The sequence below is a fragment of the Malus sylvestris genome, chromosome 7, assembly GCF_916048215.2.
Source record: "Malus sylvestris chromosome 7, drMalSylv7.2, whole genome shotgun sequence".
Taxonomy (NCBI): Eukaryota; Viridiplantae; Streptophyta; class Magnoliopsida; order Rosales; family Rosaceae; genus Malus; species Malus sylvestris.
The window spans coordinates 25,774,380-25,793,321 of NC_062266.1; the positions used below are offsets into that span (position 1 = coordinate 25,774,380).

The following is an 18,942-nucleotide window of genomic DNA, read 5'->3' on the forward strand; positions in this document are numbered from 1 at the left end:
TACTGCCGATTTGCCCCCTGAACTATCACCCAACTTTCGATTTCCCCCCTGAACTTTTTAATTGGAAAATTAAGGACTTAAACTAATTTTTTTAGCCGATTTGCCCCCTGCTGTCAATTTTTCATTCATTCCATCCAAATTTTTGTTAAATGGAAGCATATGCACAACATGTGTGGGTAGTTCGGTCGCTTCATTCTTTAAAATAATTGAAAACCTTAGATTTCTAAAATATAAACCTATGCAAATATGTGTGATTCTATAGCTTTTGTATCTAAAGGTCTAGTGAAATGACACTTTTGTCCACAAATGAGAGTTACGTGGTTTGCACATGATAAGAGTTAACGTTAATTTGGATGAAATCTATGAAAAACTAACTGTAGGGGGGAAATTGGCCAAAAAAAATTAGTTTAAGTCCTTAATTTTCCAATTAAAAAGTTCAGGAGGGAAATTGAAAGTTGGGTGATAGTTCAGGGGGCAAATCGACAGTTAACTCGGAGTTATAATGATTTCACCAGGGTTTGATATGGTGGGGCCCCATGCTTGATTTTTAGGGTTTGTTTGGAAATACTTTTAAATGGTTGAAAGTGTTTTTAGTGGAAATGTTTTGGGACCAATTCTTAGTAAAATTACATGTGAATCCTAGAAAAGCTCATCAAGTGCTTTTAGAACTCAAAGACATTTTTGATCATTTTAAAAGTACTTTCAAATAAGATCCTAATAGTTGATGCAGCTTCAGAATCAACGGTTAAAAGTCGAAATTAGGGTAGCACTCTAGCAAAATATGGTGATAATTAAATCATTTTGTGCTGTAAATTCTATCCCAAATCTCCCAAGCGAGCGTTATAGGCAGAAATGTTTATCCACCCAACATAGTGCGCACAAAGTTTACCCAGGCTAGGCTTCCACAGGAAGAAACATGCAAAACTCGACACGTGTCGGTCAACAAATGTCCCACGTAGCACCAAGATTTCTAGGCTGTGACACCTATGCTAACTGATCTTGGCTCCTTGTTTCTTTTTTATAAATCTATACTTTAATTTCTAGGCTGTGACACCTATGCTAACTGATCTTGGCTCCTTGTTTCTTTTTTATAAATCTATACTCTGACTGAAGTAAATCTAGAGCACAAAGTGGAGCATAAAATCCTCCCAAATTCAGAAACGTTTCTGGAAGTGATATTGGCAATCATCCTCCCACCTGTTGGAGTCTTCCTTCGTTTTGGCTGTGGAGTGAGTTATTCTTTCACCCTATATTCCCCAAATGCCATTTCATTTTCAGAAATTAATTGTCTCGAATCTCAATTGCTGAAATGATTAGTTTTTTAGTATGTCGTTGATATTACTTTGATCAGTTCAACCATTGAAATAATTCTTTTATTAGCATGCCGTGGATATGATTTTGATCAGTTTAGCAATTGAAATTGTTGTGCCTTGGCCCGTTCATTAGTGCGGAAACGAGATTCAGATTACAACCTCACCAAAATCACACTCAGTTGAACATAATAAAATACAAGAAATAAAGACACCGAGAAATTTACGAGGTTCGGCAAAAACTTGCCTACGTCCCCGGAGAGATATTGCTCTTCACTATGAGAATAACAGTACAAGTACACATGAGTTAAATCAACATAACCCAATCCCAAATCCCTTGCACACCCACTCATAGAATTTTCCCAAGAGCCTCACTCTACCCCAAGAGTTCTTTCACTATAATACTTTTCACTCTAGCTCTCTTGATTTTCTCTCACCCGTGCCCATGCTTTCCCATGGGAGAGCCGAATGCTCTCCCCCTTTGGATGCTCTCTGATGCCTTCTCAGGAGAGAGCCGAATGCTCTCTCTCTCTCTTTCTCCACTTCGGCACTTTGCAGTTAAATGGAAAGAAAATGAATCAACCTCTCCTTTTTTGCACAGACATAATGATGATGCATCATGCTCCCTTTGCCTTTTACTCAAAACCCAAAGCCACTTTCGTGGCAAGCAAATGGGAAATCAATAAAAAAGGCCAAAACAAAAGAATCCCAAGCAAACATCATCATTGTCTTCCACTATTTATCCGAAAGTGCACCACATTATTTTTCCACTAAATGCAAAGCATCCACAATTGCACAAATCATCCACTACCGAAAACACATGGGTCACTTCATTGTTGCCAGCTCAAAATATGAGCCAATCATAACAATCTCCACCTTGGCGAATATACCATGCAAAAATCCTTGCACCCATCACCAAAGTCCATTGGCCTTACGTACCAGCATGCACACTCTGAATCCACCTCGTTGGTCCTGTTTTGATTCAGTCACTGCCAATGCATGTGCAGCTGCTGCAAGCTAAAAATCACAATTTAGCTTCAGACAGGATCTCGACACATCCTCGTCTCCTCCAGCAGGTTTTCCTCCTCTTTATTGTCTGCAACCTGGAAACTCGTCAGCGCGCCCGTTTCCAGCAACAACCCATCGAGCCAGACAAAATTCCCACACTTCCTCCTACCTCAGGACCATCTCATCACCTGTGAATCCCATAGCTCCACCTGCTGCAAAACCCCTGCAACACTTGAGACTAAACATCACCAGGAGAAGTGTTGCTTAGAGTACCTAGAGGGCATACTCAAAGTCTTCCTCCACAAACTTGCTACAACCCGGCCTTGCACCGTAGCACTATGGACCCTTGCCTCCGGAACCGGATCTGAACCTGATGTCTCTCTCAGATCCTCTTTCCAATTTTCTTCCACAATTCCGACCTTTAATAATTTAAGCAGTCTTGTGCCCACCATCATTCATGGTCTCCTTTGTGTATCATTCCACACCAAAGAAACTTGCACCTGCTCTAAACTTACTGTAACTTTCCATGCAGTAAAGTTTCACAAGGTTCTCGTACGAATCTGAAAGTGAGGGAAGAAGAAAGAGGCCTTTGTCTTCATCATCAACATCAACTTTCGCAGTTGATCCAAGCATCCCTGAACACGGCTTCCATTTCTTCAGGCTTCCATTACTCTCCTTTACCAAGAGTAAAACAGCCTCTCCCATTAAACTGCTCAACTGAAAATTCCATGGTGAACAACAAATCTGGACCTCCAACGAACCAAGCGTCCAACGATGCTCTGATACCAATTGTTGTGCCTTGGCCCGTTCATTAGTGCGGAAACGAGATTCAGATTACAACCTCACCAAAATCACACTCAGTTGAACATAATAAAATACAAGAAATAAAGACACCGAGAAATTTACGAGGTTCGGCAAAAACCTGCCTACGTCCCCGGAGAGATATTGCTCTTCACTATGAGAATAACAGTACAAGTACACATGAGTTAAATCAACATAACCCAATCCCAAATCCCTTGCACACGCACTCATAGAATTTTCCCAAGAGCCTCACTCTACCCCAAGAGTTCTTTCACTAGAATACTTTTCACTCTAGCTCTCTTGATTTTCTCTCACCCGTGCCCATGCTTTCCCATGAGAGAGCCGAATGCTCTCCCCCTTTGGATGCTCTCTGATGTCTTCTCAGGAGAGAGCCGAATGCTCTCTCTCTCTCTCTTTCTCCACTTCGGCTCTTTGCAGTTAAATGGAAAGAAAATGAATCAACCTCTCCTTTTTTGCACAGACATAATGATGATGCATCATGCTCCCTTTGCCTTTTACTCAAAACCCAAAGCCACTTTCGTGGCATGCAAATGGGAAATCAATAAAAAAGGCCAAAACAAAATAATCCCAAGCAAACATCATCATTGTCTTCCACTATTTATCCGAAAGTGCACCACATTATTTTTCCACTAAATGCAAAGCATCCACAATTGCACAAATCATCCACTACCGAAAACACATGGATCACTTCATTGTTGCCAGCTCAAAATATGAGCCAATCATAACAGAAATTTGATTTATGATCGTTTAGTTTATTTACCTTTGATACGTATATAGTGGGAAAATGCAGGTGGAGTTCTGGATATGTTTGTTGCTGACAATATTGGGATATATACCCGGAGTCATATATGCATTATGTGTCCTTGTCGTATAATTAAAAGCTTTGGACGATCAAGGAGAATAATGGATAATGGTAAACGTGTATTTTGTTATGTTTTTCTTTTTCTTTTTCTGTCAAATATTTAAATGTCAAGTTCTTTAGTTTCAAGTGGATGTGTACAAATATGTAAACTTAACAATAATATCGAAGAGGAAACTCTTATAGACTCACAAGTAAATTGTTCGAAAACAAAACAAAAATGTTATGGTCTCGAAAACACAAAACATATGAACACAACGTGAAGGAAAAGATTATGCAAGTCATGTTTTTATAGCTCGATGTGAAAATCATATGTTTGCATTATTGAAACTGATGGGTGGCCATCATTTTGTGTTAAAGTGTTATTCCTTAATTTTAGGGTTTATGTCTTCTAGGAGATTTCTTGTGAGTTGTATCTAGGGCTAGCCTTTTATTCCTTAATTTTAGGGTTTATGTCTTCTAGGAGATTTCTTGTGAGTTGTATCTAGGGGTAGCATTTTTCTCTCTAGCTACTACTTTGTAGCTGTTTGCATTTGTTTATTAGGTAGGTTTTTCCTTCCTTGCTTTGTCTCCTTTTTATGAAACCTCTCCCTTGTAATTCTTTTTCATGAATACATACACACTTTGTTGAACTTAAATCTCAACATGGTATCAGAGCAGGAACCCTAGGGTCCTGCCTCTGTTGTTCAATCCATTCCATTCAAAAAACATTATTTATTTCTTGGTGTCTTCTGCTCTTCGTTCACTGTCATGGCAGAAGACCATACTTTAAGCCGAGAGGCAGCAAGCTGGTTAAACACTTTATCTTCCAGTGTTATTCATGGTGAAATCAATCCAAATCTGCGCCTATGCTCAGTGTTATTAAACGAGTTTAATTACCTACCATGGTCTCACGCCATCTCTTTCTTGCCTTAGGTGAAAGATCGAAGCTAGGGTATGCCAATGGAAGCATTAAAGCACCTGAACCATCCTCTACATTGTATGATGCATGACATGCAAACGATCAGCTTGTTATGTCCTGGATACTTAACTCTATGGAACCTAAGCTGTCTGAACTCTTCAGTTACTCAGAATCCTCTCATGTTTTGTGGGAATCTATCAAAAAGATGTATGGCAGCCAAAACAATGCTGCTCGTATATTTCAACTCAAGAAGGATCTCACTGGGCTAAGGCAAGGTGATAAATCCTTCGTGCAACACCTTGGGAGCATGAAGTCCATGTGGAATGAACTTGACATGTATCGTCCACATACAACAGATTTCACTGCACTCCTTAAAAGAGCCGATGAAGACAAAGTGTTTCAACTTCTAGCAAGTCTTGGAGCAGAATATGAAGATCTTCGAAGTCACTTGCTGATGACTGCAGATATGCCCTTGTTTAATAGTGTTTGTCAAGCTGTCCAACGGGAGGAAACTCGAAGAAAAGTCATGCACATTGAACCCAAGTCCAACTCTGAGGCAAAGGTTTTTACCAGCAATCATAAACACACTGGTGAAAAAAAAAATTTACTGGAAAGAAAGCAGATTGGAAATGTACCTACTACAACATGAAAAGGCACATAAGGGAAAAATGCTGGATCCTACATCTGGAGTTAAAGCCAAAGTTTGATCAAGAAGGAAGAATGATCAAAGAAGGCAAGGGAATTTTTCCAAAGGCTCTCCATTCAACTAGCTCGTTGACTGGTGGTTTACCAAACTTCACTGCAAATGAAGTGATATCTAAGAATCCTACTGCCATGCTTGGAAAATTTGCAGGCTTCTTGAATGAGACCACAACCCAAGACAATGTTTCAAGTATTATCTCTGCCCTCTCCACTGCTCTCAATGAAATTACGCATGATTGTTGGATCATAGACTCAGGTGCCACAGATCATATAACAAATAAGTCCTCTTGCTTAGATAAGTTTCAAAATATGCCTGAGTCTTCACTTATGTCTATAGCAAATGGGAAAGGAGAACCTATTATGGGAAAAGGTAAACTTAAACTTTTAAGTGATGAGATTGAGTCAACAGCCTTGTATGTGCATTCATTTCCTTTCCAGCTTTTGTCCATAGAAAAACGCACAAACACACTAAATTGCCTTGCTATGTCTATAGCAAATGGGAAAGGAGAACCTATTATGGGAAAAGGTAAACTTAAACTTTTAAGTGATGAGATTGAGTCAACAGCCTTGTATGTGCATTCATTTCCTTTCCAGCTTTTGTCCATAGAAAAACGCACAAACACACTAAATTGCCTTGCCATATTCTCCCCTCACAATGTTGTATTTCAGGATCGAGTCACCCAGAAGAAGATTGGTGAAGGGTTTCTATTGAATGGACTCTACTATCTTTCAAAGAAGCTTAAGCCTGTTAAGCATCCTTTTGCCAACCTAAGTCTTCCTCAAGAGTACCAACTTTGGCACCTTCGATTGGCCCATCCCTCAGAACCTGTGATGAACAAACTATTTCCAAAATTTTGTAAAGCCACCCATGAATGTGAAGTCTGTCAAATGTCAAAAGCTACTAGGCTTCCTTTTGTTTCTTCCAAGTCTAGAACCAGTAAACTGTTTGAGGTTGTTCATTCAGATATTTGGGGTCCTTCTCGTGTAGAATCATTTGATGGATATAAATATTATGCCACCTTTATTGATGACTATTCTCGTTGCACTTGGATTTACCTCTTGAAATTCAAAAGTGAATTCTTTGATGCTTTCAAAGACTTTCATCAATTAATCTTAAACCAATTATCCTCTAAGTTAAACATTTTACAGTCGGATAATGGCACTGAGTATACATCCAACAATATGTCTAATTATTTGAGCAATCATGGGATTTTACATCAAACTAGCTGTGTTGGTACACCACAACAGAATGGTGTAGCCGAGAGAAAAAACTGTGACTTATTAGAGAAATCCAAATCTCTTATGCTTCAAATGCATGTTCCTAGAAGGTTTTGGTCTCAGGCTCTCCTCACTGCAGCCTACATCATCAACAGGTTACCTACCTGTGTATTGAATTCAAAATCACCTGTTGAAGTAAGGAAGGGAAGAACTATTGACATCTCACACCTGAGAACTTTTGGATGCACATGTTATGTCCATATTCAAGCTGCACATCGAGACAAGCTTGATCCCAGAGCTGTCAATAGTGCCTTCATAGGATAGTCGAGCACTAAAAAAGGATACAAATATTACAATCCTCTTAATGGAAAGATTGGTGTCTCAAGGGATGTTCGATTTGATGAGAATGCTCATTTCTTTCACAAAAATAACAGTGAAGAACCTTAGGGGGAGAACCTACTGGAAATTTTTCCTTTGCCCACTCCAGCAAATCTACATGAATTCAATGTTTATCTCGACCACCACTTAGAACAACATGATGATGAGGAAACATCTCCTGATCAAGAAAGATGAGGCACTACTTCTCAACCTATCTTGGCACCACGAAAAAACCCTACTCGTGGCAAGCATCCTCCTCTAAGGCTGCAAGAGTATGTTACGTACATGGCAAGACATCCCATCTCCAAAGCCTTAACCTATAAAAAACTGTCACCATCCCATGCAGCTTTTCTACATCAGTTGTCCACTAATGGGAACCAAGAAATTTTCTGCTCACATTCCAGTATGGCAGAAAGCTATGAAAGAAGAGCTTCAAGCACTGAACAACAACCAAACATGGAGTGTGGTTGATCTTCCAAAAGGAAAAGGGGCAGTAGGGAGTTGGTGGATATACAAGACCAAGTTTCATTTAAATGGCAATATTGAACGATATAAGGCTCGTTTAGTAGCTCGTGGCTTTACTCAAACTTATGACATTAACTACAATGAGACATTTGCTCCCGTAGCCAAAATGAGTATTGTACGAGTGTTGTTATCTGTGGCAGTCAATCTCGATTGGTCTCTATTTCAAATGGATGTGAAGAATGCATTTCTTCATGGTGACCTCGAAAATGAGGTGTACATGAAGCTTCCTCCCGGACATCCACAAGAGCATGAAACTAACAAAGTTTGCAAGCTCCATAAGGCATATGGACTGAAGCAATCTCCCCGAGCCTGGTACTCGAAGTTAAGTTCAGTCCTTGAAGCTGTAGGATTCACAAGGAGCCATGTCGATTCCTCATTATTTGTTCGCACTGGTATAAGTGGCAAACTAGTTGTTCTTATATATGTTGATGATCTTATTATAATAGGTGATAACATAGAAGAAATCAATGCCCTCAAATCCTCTCTTCATCAACAATTTGCCATTAAAGATTTGGGAATCTTAAAGTACTTTCTTGGCATTGAAATGGCTACTTCCTCCAAGGGTTTGTTCTTAAATCAAAGGAGGTATGTTCTTGATCTATTGGATGAAGTTGGCATGTTGAATTGCAAGCCCCCTTCTATTCCTCTAGTGAGTAGACTTCAAGTAGATGCACCCAGTGAACCACTACCAAACCCTAAGGTTTATCAATGCGTGGTAGGAAAACTAATCTACCTCACTATCACCAGACCTGATATTGCTTATTCTGTAAGTTTTGTTAGTCAATTTATGCACTTTCCCTCGATGATTCACTGGGAGAGTGTCAAAAGGATACTCAGATACTTGAAGGGATCCATTGGCAGAGGTTTACTCATGCAAACATGGTTCAAATCATATCATGACATACACTGATGCTGACTGGGTGGGTAATGCCCTCGATCGGAAGTCTACCACTGGTTTTTGTACTTTTGTTGGTGGCAATCTTGTGACATGGAAGAGTAAAAAACAAACCGTGGTTGCAAGATCAAGTGTTGAGGCTGAATATAGAGCCATGGCAGCCACGACTTGTGAATTAATTTTGTTAAAAAGTCTCCTAACGGATCTTGGCTGCGTCAACAAAGAACCTATGTCCTTGTTTTGTGACAACCAAGCTGCCATGCATATAGCTTCAAATCCGGTATTCAACGAAAGAACAAAACACATTGAAGTTGATTGCCATTACATCCGAGCACAAGTCCAATCCAAAGTCATCAACACCGTGTACACTCGAAGTTATGATCAACTTGCTGACTTGTTTACAAAAGCTCTCGACTCTACTCATTTTCAAAGATTGCTGAGCAAGCTTGGATCAATCAACCCCCTTGATCCAGCTTGAGGGGGAGTATTGAAACTGATGGGTGGCCATCACTTTGTGTTAAAGTGTTATTCCTTAATTTTAGTGTTTATGTCTTCTAGGAGATTTCTTGTGAGTTGTATCTAGGGCTAGCCTTTTATTCCTTAATTTTAGGGTTTATGTCTTCTAGGAGATTTCTTGTGAGTTGTATCTAGGGCTAGCCTTTTTCTCTCTAGCTACTACTTTGTAGCTGTTTGCATTTGTTTATTGGGTAGGTTTTTCCTTCCTTGCTTCGTCTCCTTTTTATGAGACCTCTCCCTTGTAATTCTTTTTCATGAATACATACACACTTTGTTGAACTTAAATCTCAACATGCATGATATGTTTCAACCAAACAAAGATTGCAATGCTGGTTGGAGGAATTGTCTGGAAATGTTTGGTTTTTTTTTTCCCTTGTATGTAAGGTTAAAAGTAACACATCTTTTAAAAAACAATAAAAATGTTTACACTTGATTTAAACCTATTCAATGAAATTTGTAACAGCTTTCCGTTATGATAATTATTTGTTACTTCCTAATTAGTATAGAACCGTTATCTTTGTAATCCCTTTATAAATATTGTCAGACTTCTTTAGCCTAGTCGTGGTGTTCTTCGTGCTTTTTGTCATGGCATCCATCACTTTCTCCATGAAGAGGAAGAGGAAGGGATGGATGTCATGACAAAAAGCACGAACAAGACGAAAATCGAACCTAAGGTGAAGAACTCTGATACCATGTTTTCCTAGGTAAAACAATATTTATACGGGATTACAAAGGTACCAACCTATACTATTAACAATGTAAAGTACAATATCATAACGAAAAAGTTGTTACAAAACTCATTGAATTGGTGATGAATGTTGTGACTCCCTTTATCATTTTAGACATTTCAGAAGAAAAAAAACATGGCCTTTTCTCAAAACGGATTATTATATTGGAAGTTGTAACATTCTAGTGGTCATCTCCCCCTCTAATATCATATTTTGGTTTCAGTCTTTTAGACCAACTTCAATGCTTGGTATAGATTTGTAGGTCATAAAATTTAGAGCTTGTTTGGTATTTTATTAAAAAATTGTATTATTTTTCAAAACATTTCTTAAGAACATCATTTGAAAATAATTTTCTTTAAGATTCAAAAACTTGTTTAGTATGAGATTGAATTTTTTTTTATCTTCAAACTTAAATTGGGCAAAAAGATCCAAAGAGGGGTTGCATGAGAAGGAGAAAAAGGACAGAGGAGGAAAGAAGGAGAACCGGAGAGACAAAAAGAAGAGAAGGATCGGAGGAGAATCGGATGGGCACGGGCTAGGTTGGGCCCAATTTTGAAGGAATCTCTGATCCTACCCGTTTTAATCTATAACGGGACGGGTTGGGTTAGGTACAGAGATTTTTAGTTTTGGAACTGAACTTTACCCAGCCCATTTGAACGGGCGGTTCCGGACGGACCAATGATCCAACTCTTTTTTTCTTTCTTATATAAAATACATCATTTTTAAAAAAATAAGGCTGCAGCCACTGCACTACAATGCACATCAGCACTGCAGCACATATTAGGGGAGTATAAAAAGCACAGATTGTGCCTAACAGCACATATTAATATTATTATCCAAATCCAAATTAACATCTCCAAAACATCCAATGCAAAGTCCAGATCCAAAGTAACATTCAAATCCAAAATAACCCAAAAGAAAAATTAGTGAATAAACCCTTTGAAAACTTAAATAACATTGCGGTAATCTATCCATGGTTCCTAACCGAGTGCAAATTATACAGTAATTCATATATGATATACACAATTCTCATCTAACTTGTGAAGTTGTTCATTTTGTTTCAAGCATTAGGGGTCCTGACAACTCGATGAAATAAGGTTCCAATAAAAGAAAAAAGTAGATCTAATTCGTATGAATATTAAAATGCATCATTCAAAATATCATAAGATGTTTTGAACACAAGCAAAAATGTCGGACTATGGTTATCCTCGATTTAATCACAGGATGATCGTACCCATCAATAGACGGGTTCGAAAAATAAATTCATAGATGTATAATACACTCGTTAATGAGATTTTAAAGTCCATTATAGGACAAGTCATATGCCCCATCGACGAGTGCCAAGAAAAAAAAATTGATGCCACTAGAACGTAAGCCCCGTTCGGTTAGGTCCAGCAAATGACCAAGCGAATAACTATACCATCGGCCAAGGATATCCGGGCATGAAGCCTATAAAGCTCCACGCGTGTCTCAGCCCATCGAACAAGTCGATAAGACTCCAAGCACTCGGAGGCTACCTGTTTCCAGGGCTGCATCTCTGCAGATCATGGGCCCGGGGACTTTCCTGGGCCTCGTTCCATTCTCGGAATTGTGGCCCGATCGCTTCGTCCGGTGGCATCACTGGCAGCCTTTCTGCAAAGGTTTATAAAGCCAAGTAAAATTATTACCTCTCCGATGTGGGATGTAAGGACATAAAGAACAAATCCACGACTGAAAAAGTAAAAAGGGCAAACATGTCATTTACTGAGGTAGGCAAGAGTAAACGAAGAATTTTTAGGATATTCATGTATGATGATTCCTATATAAATTCTATCTGAATCTACTTCAACTTCATACAAGGGTTATCAGATTCGTATTGTTTTGGTGAAAACATTCCTGATGTATAGAGAACCATTTGTGATAAAAATCCAATATAAGAATAAACCAAAAGTTTTAGTAGTTAGATACACTGATCCGAAAAATACAAACCTTATAAACACAATGTGAGAGAAATATTTATATGATACCGAACTGGTTCTCAGACATTGAGATATGTCGATTTTGGTATTGGATCAGACCTCTTGTTTGGTTTCGTGAAACAAACGTTGCAACTAATATCAAGTTGAATATAGTTCTTCACGATCACAGCCATGCGAAGGTTCCAAACTTGAAAAGAAATCAATGTCTAGGGAATCCATCACTGGCCAATATAGAGCTTAATTGGAATAGATGTTGGAAATTGACGTTTCTTTTCGGTTTTCGGTTGCTAAACGTGGTTTAAACCGATATGCTGCTATGCTAATTTTGATATTCTGTGATCAAATCATCCTATCATGCAGACATTGTGATCACAAACCATTAAAGGGAACTTTAACGGAAAGCTCTCAGTGCTGTTCACTTTAACGAAAAACCATATTTTTACACAAAAAAATCAATCATGATACTATTTATTTTACCCTTTATTTTGTCATTATCGTTAAAACTCAAAGTTTTCAAGCTCTTTTCATAAATTTTTACTAAATTAAAACCAAATCAACTTTTGATAGTCCTACATTTCCAAAATTTTGTTTCAGTTGGACACATCCAGATTTGAATAACAGAAACTGATTCTCACCAAAAGAAACTGAAAAGTTGTTACAACTATCATCTAAATGGGAAACAACGCTACCACGACAGAGACTTGAGGCATAGACGAGCTCCCTCGATAAGCTTAAGACCTTGGCTTTTCCTTCTTCTCCTTGAAGAGGGCCAACAAAGAGACACCAGACACCTTCACAACCTTGAACCTGACTCCGGGAATATCTCCCACAGCGTGCCCCTTCCGTCCGAATCCAGCAATCAATACCTCATCCTGCGCAAACCCAATCACGTACATATCACTAAGTTAAGAAAACAGAGATGATAACAAGCATTCCAGGACCGTTATACAAGAATTAAAACTCTTTGCAGATCAAGACCACAATCACGTACATTTTCCTCGATGTAGTTTAAGCAACCATCGTTGGGTACAAAAGCAGCAATCTTCTTTCCATTTTTGATCAGCTGAACACGAGCACATTTTCTAATAGCAGAGTTAGGCTGCTTAGCCTCAATACCACTGCATTAACAATCCACGATGTGTGACAACTCGATTTAAACCTAAACGCAGCATAAAAAACAAAATACAATGTTCAGGGAAAAGAGGGAGAGAGATAGAGATCGTACATCTTTTCTAGGACAATGCCTTTGGCATGAGATGAACCAGAAAATGGCTTTTTCCATTCATTCCCAAGGTGGGACTTCTTGTACGACTTGTCAGCCCACCTCTGATTCCTGCGGTGGGTCTTGAGCTTACGAGCAGCTCCCATTCCACGTGTTTTCCTGCAAAATACACACAATCTCTTAATTTCAAAATAATCTCACTTAAAACCAGTATTCAAGAGCCAGAAAATGCAATCCAATCTTAAAACCAGTTTACAAGGGCCAGAAAATGCAATCCCATCTCAAGGATACAGAAGCATAAATCCACCACCGTTAATTTCAAAACAATCATGCAAGCATTAGTCAAGCAAAAAAAAAAAAATTAAAGGCAACCGCTCACGCTTCATTGCATTCAACAAAAGAGTTCGAGTATGATTACCAACAAACCATTAGACGCCCCATGGTACAATTTAACATCAATACCTACGTATGATTCAATTCACTCCTAGAGCATACGCTACTCATTCCCAATCATTCATACTACGAATCCTACATATCCTAATCTCACTGTCCCCAATCAAAAAACAAATTAAGCTTTGTCAACCTTGATTTACCCCATTCGACCCGAACATAATTAAAAAAAAAACCATTCACTAATTCGCTTTTGCTTCAAACGCTTTCAAGGCAAACCAACACAGAAAATTTTGCAAACAGAAAATTAACCACACATAAATACATTGCGAAAACATGAACCCTAATCGAAATGCTTTAAAGTTATGATTTTTATCACGAAAATTGTCAGTTTGGCTGCACAGAAAGCTTGGGAAAAACCAATACACCAGATCCGAGCCAGTACGCTTTATCAAAGCAAAACAACGAGATTTTAGAGCGAGAGAGAGAGAGGGGAAAGAGAATTAGGTACCCCATGGCGGCTGAGAGAAGAGGGCTCTGGACTACAACGAAGGTACCGCGAGGTGTGAGGCGGAGGGGAAAATGCCGGCTGCTGAAAAACCCTAAACTCCGCTTTCTCAATTCAGAGATGAGAGATTTTATATAGGGTTAGCTCTGTACTGGCTTCTTTAGGTGGTCGAAACGGTGTCGTACTATAATTATGGGGTTATAATTCTCTTATGACTAACTTTTCAGTAGCATAACTTTCTCATCTCATCAAAAATTTGTAATTCTCTTATGACTAACTTTTCAGTAGCATAACTTTCTCATCTCATCAAAAATTTGTAATACCTAATTTTTAGTGACGGGGTGATTTTCACATATTATTTTTTAAGCATAACTTTTTATTTTTAAGTATCAAATTGAATAAATCGTACGAAAACAAAACTGATATGATATTTTTTTACTCAAGTCATAATAGAATTGTCGTTCTCCAAATTTTATAGATCCCCAATTATTAGGCATGACAAGCACTCTTGTCTGCCTTCATCTCATTTCACTACACAACATTACGATCCAAGATCAATGGCAGCAACATTATTAGCCAAACAATCCATTTGTTCTTTCAAGTAATATGCATTATTTTCCTTGTTATTTCCTGCAGGACAGTGCATGTTGGGCTCCTCATTCTCTTTGGTTGCTTGGTTGCCCACCCTCTTGAGGGCCTTCCCCATATTCTTGCTTTCTGCGGCATCACTCTCAACTTCTGCAGCATTTTGAACTTCAATGTGCGCTGGACTCCGAGGACTGATGCTGAAAGTAGGCCAGGGAGAGCCAGTTTTCCGCAATGCAAGCTTCCCGTTCCTCGTCCTGTCTGATAATCTAGGAGATTGAAGGTTGCCATTTTGATTTTCAGATCCATTTCTGTTAGTGTTTCCGTTACCTGCTCGACTTCTAGACACTATGCTGTTTTGTATACCGGAATGAAACTGCATACTTCCACTTGATCTCACCAGTGAACTCTCCTGTCGATTGAAGAGATGTTGTACAACTTAATGAGTTTTTGCTCCACAGCATATAGCGAATTTGAGACATGAAATCATTTGTTTAGTACAAGAATAATGAAGAATCCATATGAAGTGAACTAACCTCGTCAAAAAAGCCAATCTTTGGTGATGGTGCTCGGAGACATGAGGGCTTGATATGTTTAGAAACACTGCTAGGAATAGGGGTACTTCCTGTTGACATATTTCCATCGCGTGGATTCAAGAGCATTTCTGCTTGATTTCCATGTCCAATGCTGGGTTGATCCTGTGAATGGCTCTCCAGAATTGATTCCTGAGAGATATCACTCTCAAAAGAAGCCTGTCCGCTGATGAAAGTATTCATGCCGACCTCAGACTTCTTCCATCTTTGATTCGCAGATGCTGATGATGATGCTGAGGACCAGCCATCAAAGGAACTAGCAGGTGATGTATAAGGGGAAGACTTTGGCGTGCACAATAGAGTAGAAGGCTGCCAAGAAGTTTCGAGTTCACCTTTGTTTTTCTTTGTGGATTTCGAAGGAGTTCCCATCGTAAAACCACGGGAGGCTGAATTGACAAGTGAGGAATCAATTTTGCTCCTCGAATACAATGGAGATTTACCGAATAAGGGAGAACTGTAAACCCGAGACTCATGTGTGGTAGTGGGAGAACATAATGGAGATGTCTTTGGGGGCGGTGTAAGACTATTGGTGATGCTGCATGATGCGCTTAAGCAAGGTTTTTTTGACACATTCATAGATTGTCCTGCAAGCAAATCATATCAGCTTTAGTTTGAGTTGCACTTCATAATTACAGAAAGAAAATGAAACACTATGTATAGTGTGGTTAATATTTTAGGTCATCTTCCATCTTACCAGGTGCAGCCTTTGCAGTTCCCATTTTTTCATTATTTCCACCGGAACAAGCCCTTTTCGCTGCAGGTGTATAAGATTGGTTAACCCGGCTAGATATCTTTGGCGGTTTGCGAGATGTTGATGAGTTCAATTTTCCAGCGGTAAGCTTCATTTCAGTACTCAGTTAGATAAAAATATGAGTACAGAATGCACCAAAATCAGACACATTTACGCATAAACAATATAAGTAAAAAATAGCTCATTCTACTTAATTACGACATACCTGTTTTTGTGAGAAAGCAGAATCCTCCTTTAAAATCTTCTCCGTTCCACGCGCATTTAGACTTTGCCTTTCTGATGTTGGCATACTAGCTCTCATCTGAATTCCAAAACAGACATATTCATCCTGAAACAGCCTCGGAAACATGATTACTCACCAAAAATACAACGAAAGAAACTTACCCTCATCCGAGGACAAGCATCAGGATTCTTGGAAGCTGAAATGTATAAGCAAAAGAAGGATACGTTTACACAAAGCACATGATATAAGTCAAGGGTGGAGTTGATTAATTTGTTACTAGCAAAATCAGTGTACTTACGGCGGACACTTTGCAGGCCTTTTCCTCTTTTTGATTTGAGACTTGAAGTTGTGTGACCCGATAAACTAGTCGGTTTCTGCGCAGATGATCTGTTTTCTTCGAAAAGTTCAAACTCAAGGCTTGCCATCAAAGAGGACCATCCACTATCAACTGTAGACATTGACTCAGCAGACCTCAAAACTTCTCGAATCCTGGGAAGCTGATGCTTTTCAGATTTCTTGAATCCTCTGTTAACTATACACAACTCCTCAGGATCCAAAACCCCTGATCACAAGAAACCAAACCCGAAACCTATGAGTGAGAGAATGTTTATAACAAGCACATGTAATAGTGATTTTTTCAGACAGGAAAGACATACCTGCAGAAGTGAAAAAGGCATTATCCCAAGCTAAACTTTTTCGAAAGCTACACCGGTTAATTCTTCGTGTTCTTTCGGGTTCCAAAGACTCCGAAGGCAATAGCATTGCTTCCTCATACCCCAAGAAGTTAACGGCGTTTCCTGTAGTTTGAGAATTCATAGTCTGAAGCAGCTCCTCAGGCTCCAAAACTCCTAAAAATATGCACAAAATGTAAACTTTCTGCAGAGTGAGCAAGAAATATCAAAGAAATAAAGACCTTTTTATATAGAAAATATTATATATATCTATATATATCTGAAAAAGAAACCTGGACTTGTGAAGAAGGCACTGTCCCAAGCCAAACTCTTTCGGACATTAAACTTGGGATTCTTGGTGTCCTGTGGACTCCCAGTCTTAAACAGTCCAGACCCATCAAGCTTCTCCCTGTTATCTGAATTGGGTACAAATCAGAATTGTGCTTTAGTACCAAAGTTGTCACCTTTTTACGGAATTCATGTTTCATTTCGCAGAATTGGGATGATTGGTTTCTGGGAAAATGCAGGAAAAAAAAAAGAAACAGAATTTAAAGAAAAAGAAAAAGAAATGAGTTTCTTGAAGAGAGAGAGGACCTGGGAAGCCAAGTTGTTGAAAATCGCCATTGGAGGACATCGCTGTTGTTCTGGAGCTTCTTGGAGTGAAGATTAATATTACTGGATGACGATTGACGAGGGAGAAAGAGAAGTGAAGAGAAGAGGGACAATTCAAAGTAAGAAAAATCAAATTTTTGTGTTGAGAATCAATCAACGGCGATTATTGGGGATACCGAAACTGAAAGAAACGCCTATTTTGTACATATTTTTGGGTAAAAAATCATCCGTTTGATATGCATGCAATATTGCGACTCTGAATATACAGTCAAACCATTTGTCAACGGAAAGCTGCGGTCAACGATTTATTCAATTTACCACCAAAAAAACAAAAAAGGGAATTTATTTTCTTTCATTTCCTCCATGATGATGTTTATTTTATTTGTTGTTGGATCATGAATATGTATGCCTTTGAACAATCAGAAAATGTTCTCTAGATATGCAAATTCACTTACCTATGGTCGAATCGAAACATGATTTTGATCTTCTCGAGTCTGAACTCTCACGGATGCTTCTTTGGGTAGAGGGGCGTTGAGGGAGAACGAAAGTTGCAATCGCACAAGACTCCAAAATTAAAAGGCCCCAAAAATAATGCAACATATTAAAAATTTGCTTTTATTAGCGCTTTAAAAATATCACTTAAGAGATCTCTCTCTAACCCATTCATCTTCTTCAATTTTTATCTTTTCATTCGTAGGTTTTGTGAACTAAGTTTGCTTAATTTTGCTTTTTGATTGATGGATTTATGGAGTTGAAGTGATTGGTTTGGTATTTCTTGAAGGAGACCCAAATCCTTCATTTTTTATTTTTTATTTTTTTATCATTTCTCTTATTTATATGTGGGTTTTCATTTCTTCTGTCTTCTCCCTCCTTTTGCTCCCTCTCTCGATCCAAATTTACAAGCACTAAAATAGGGTTTGGCTTTTGCTGCAATTAAATGAAAAAACATATTAAAGGCCAATTGCCTTATGGAGAAGAGATAAATTTGAAGGAAAAGAGAGAAATCAACGTGGAAAGAATGAAAAGCGAAGGATATGGATGAAATTATTTCGCGTACTCGTTCGCTCTCTTCATATTAAGCTCGTTCATACACTGTATGTACATGACATGCACGGGACATGCACATGTTATGCTTACAGATCTTGGCTCAATCCAAAAATTCATAGCTCACAACTCTCTTTTTGAAATCAGAAAAATGACCCTAAACTTGATATGAAGAATCGAAGATTCATTCATTTGAATTTGGTATCATATTTGATTGGGTTCAAATATTTCAAGGATTTGAAAAAATTGCAGTTTGAATGGGCGAAAGAACCCAACTGAATCAAAGGAAATTGTTTCACGAACTCGTTAGCTTTTTTCGTATTTACAAGGCCTATCTCTGAATCAAAGGAAAAAGTAGTAAATTATGTTAATGCAAAGAGTATCGGAGATGTGAATACGCACCATCTACACATAATACACTATATGCATGACCCTTAACGTCCTCTAAGCTTTTTTTTTATTTTGTTTTTCGCATAGGCCAACTAAGTTGTGATCATACTTGCTAAATTCTGGGGCACAACAC

The 18,942-nt window shown here is 38.6% G+C and overlaps 2 protein-coding genes across 2 annotated transcripts; both read right to left on the minus strand.

Moving 5' to 3' along the window:
* Window positions 1–12,330: 12,330 nt before the first annotated feature.
* On the minus strand, window positions 12,331–14,110 carry LOC126629498 (40S ribosomal protein S23). Its single transcript, XM_050299559.1, has 4 exons — window positions 13,944–14,110; window positions 13,046–13,201; window positions 12,812–12,938; window positions 12,331–12,692 (listed from the first exon to the last, which is right to left on the minus strand). Exons 1-4 carry the CDS (start codon window positions 13,946–13,948, stop codon window positions 12,552–12,554), a joined length of 429 nt encoding a protein of 142 aa, XP_050155516.1. The 5' UTR covers window positions 13,949–14,110; the 3' UTR covers window positions 12,331–12,551.
* A 240-nt stretch (window positions 14,111–14,350) lies between these two features.
* On the minus strand, window positions 14,351–17,590 carry LOC126629489 (flocculation protein FLO11-like). The gene is made up of 9 exons (XM_050299538.1): window positions 17,358–17,590; window positions 17,057–17,179; window positions 16,749–16,940; window positions 16,391–16,654; window positions 16,254–16,288; window positions 16,075–16,170; window positions 15,813–15,957; window positions 15,062–15,702; window positions 14,351–14,937 (listed from the first exon to the last, which is right to left on the minus strand). The coding sequence occupies exons 1-9, from the start codon at window positions 17,395–17,397 to the stop codon at window positions 14,482–14,484; spliced, it is 1,992 nt and encodes a 663-aa protein (XP_050155495.1). The 5' UTR covers window positions 17,398–17,590; the 3' UTR covers window positions 14,351–14,481.
* Window positions 17,591–18,942: the final 1,352 nt, after the last annotated feature.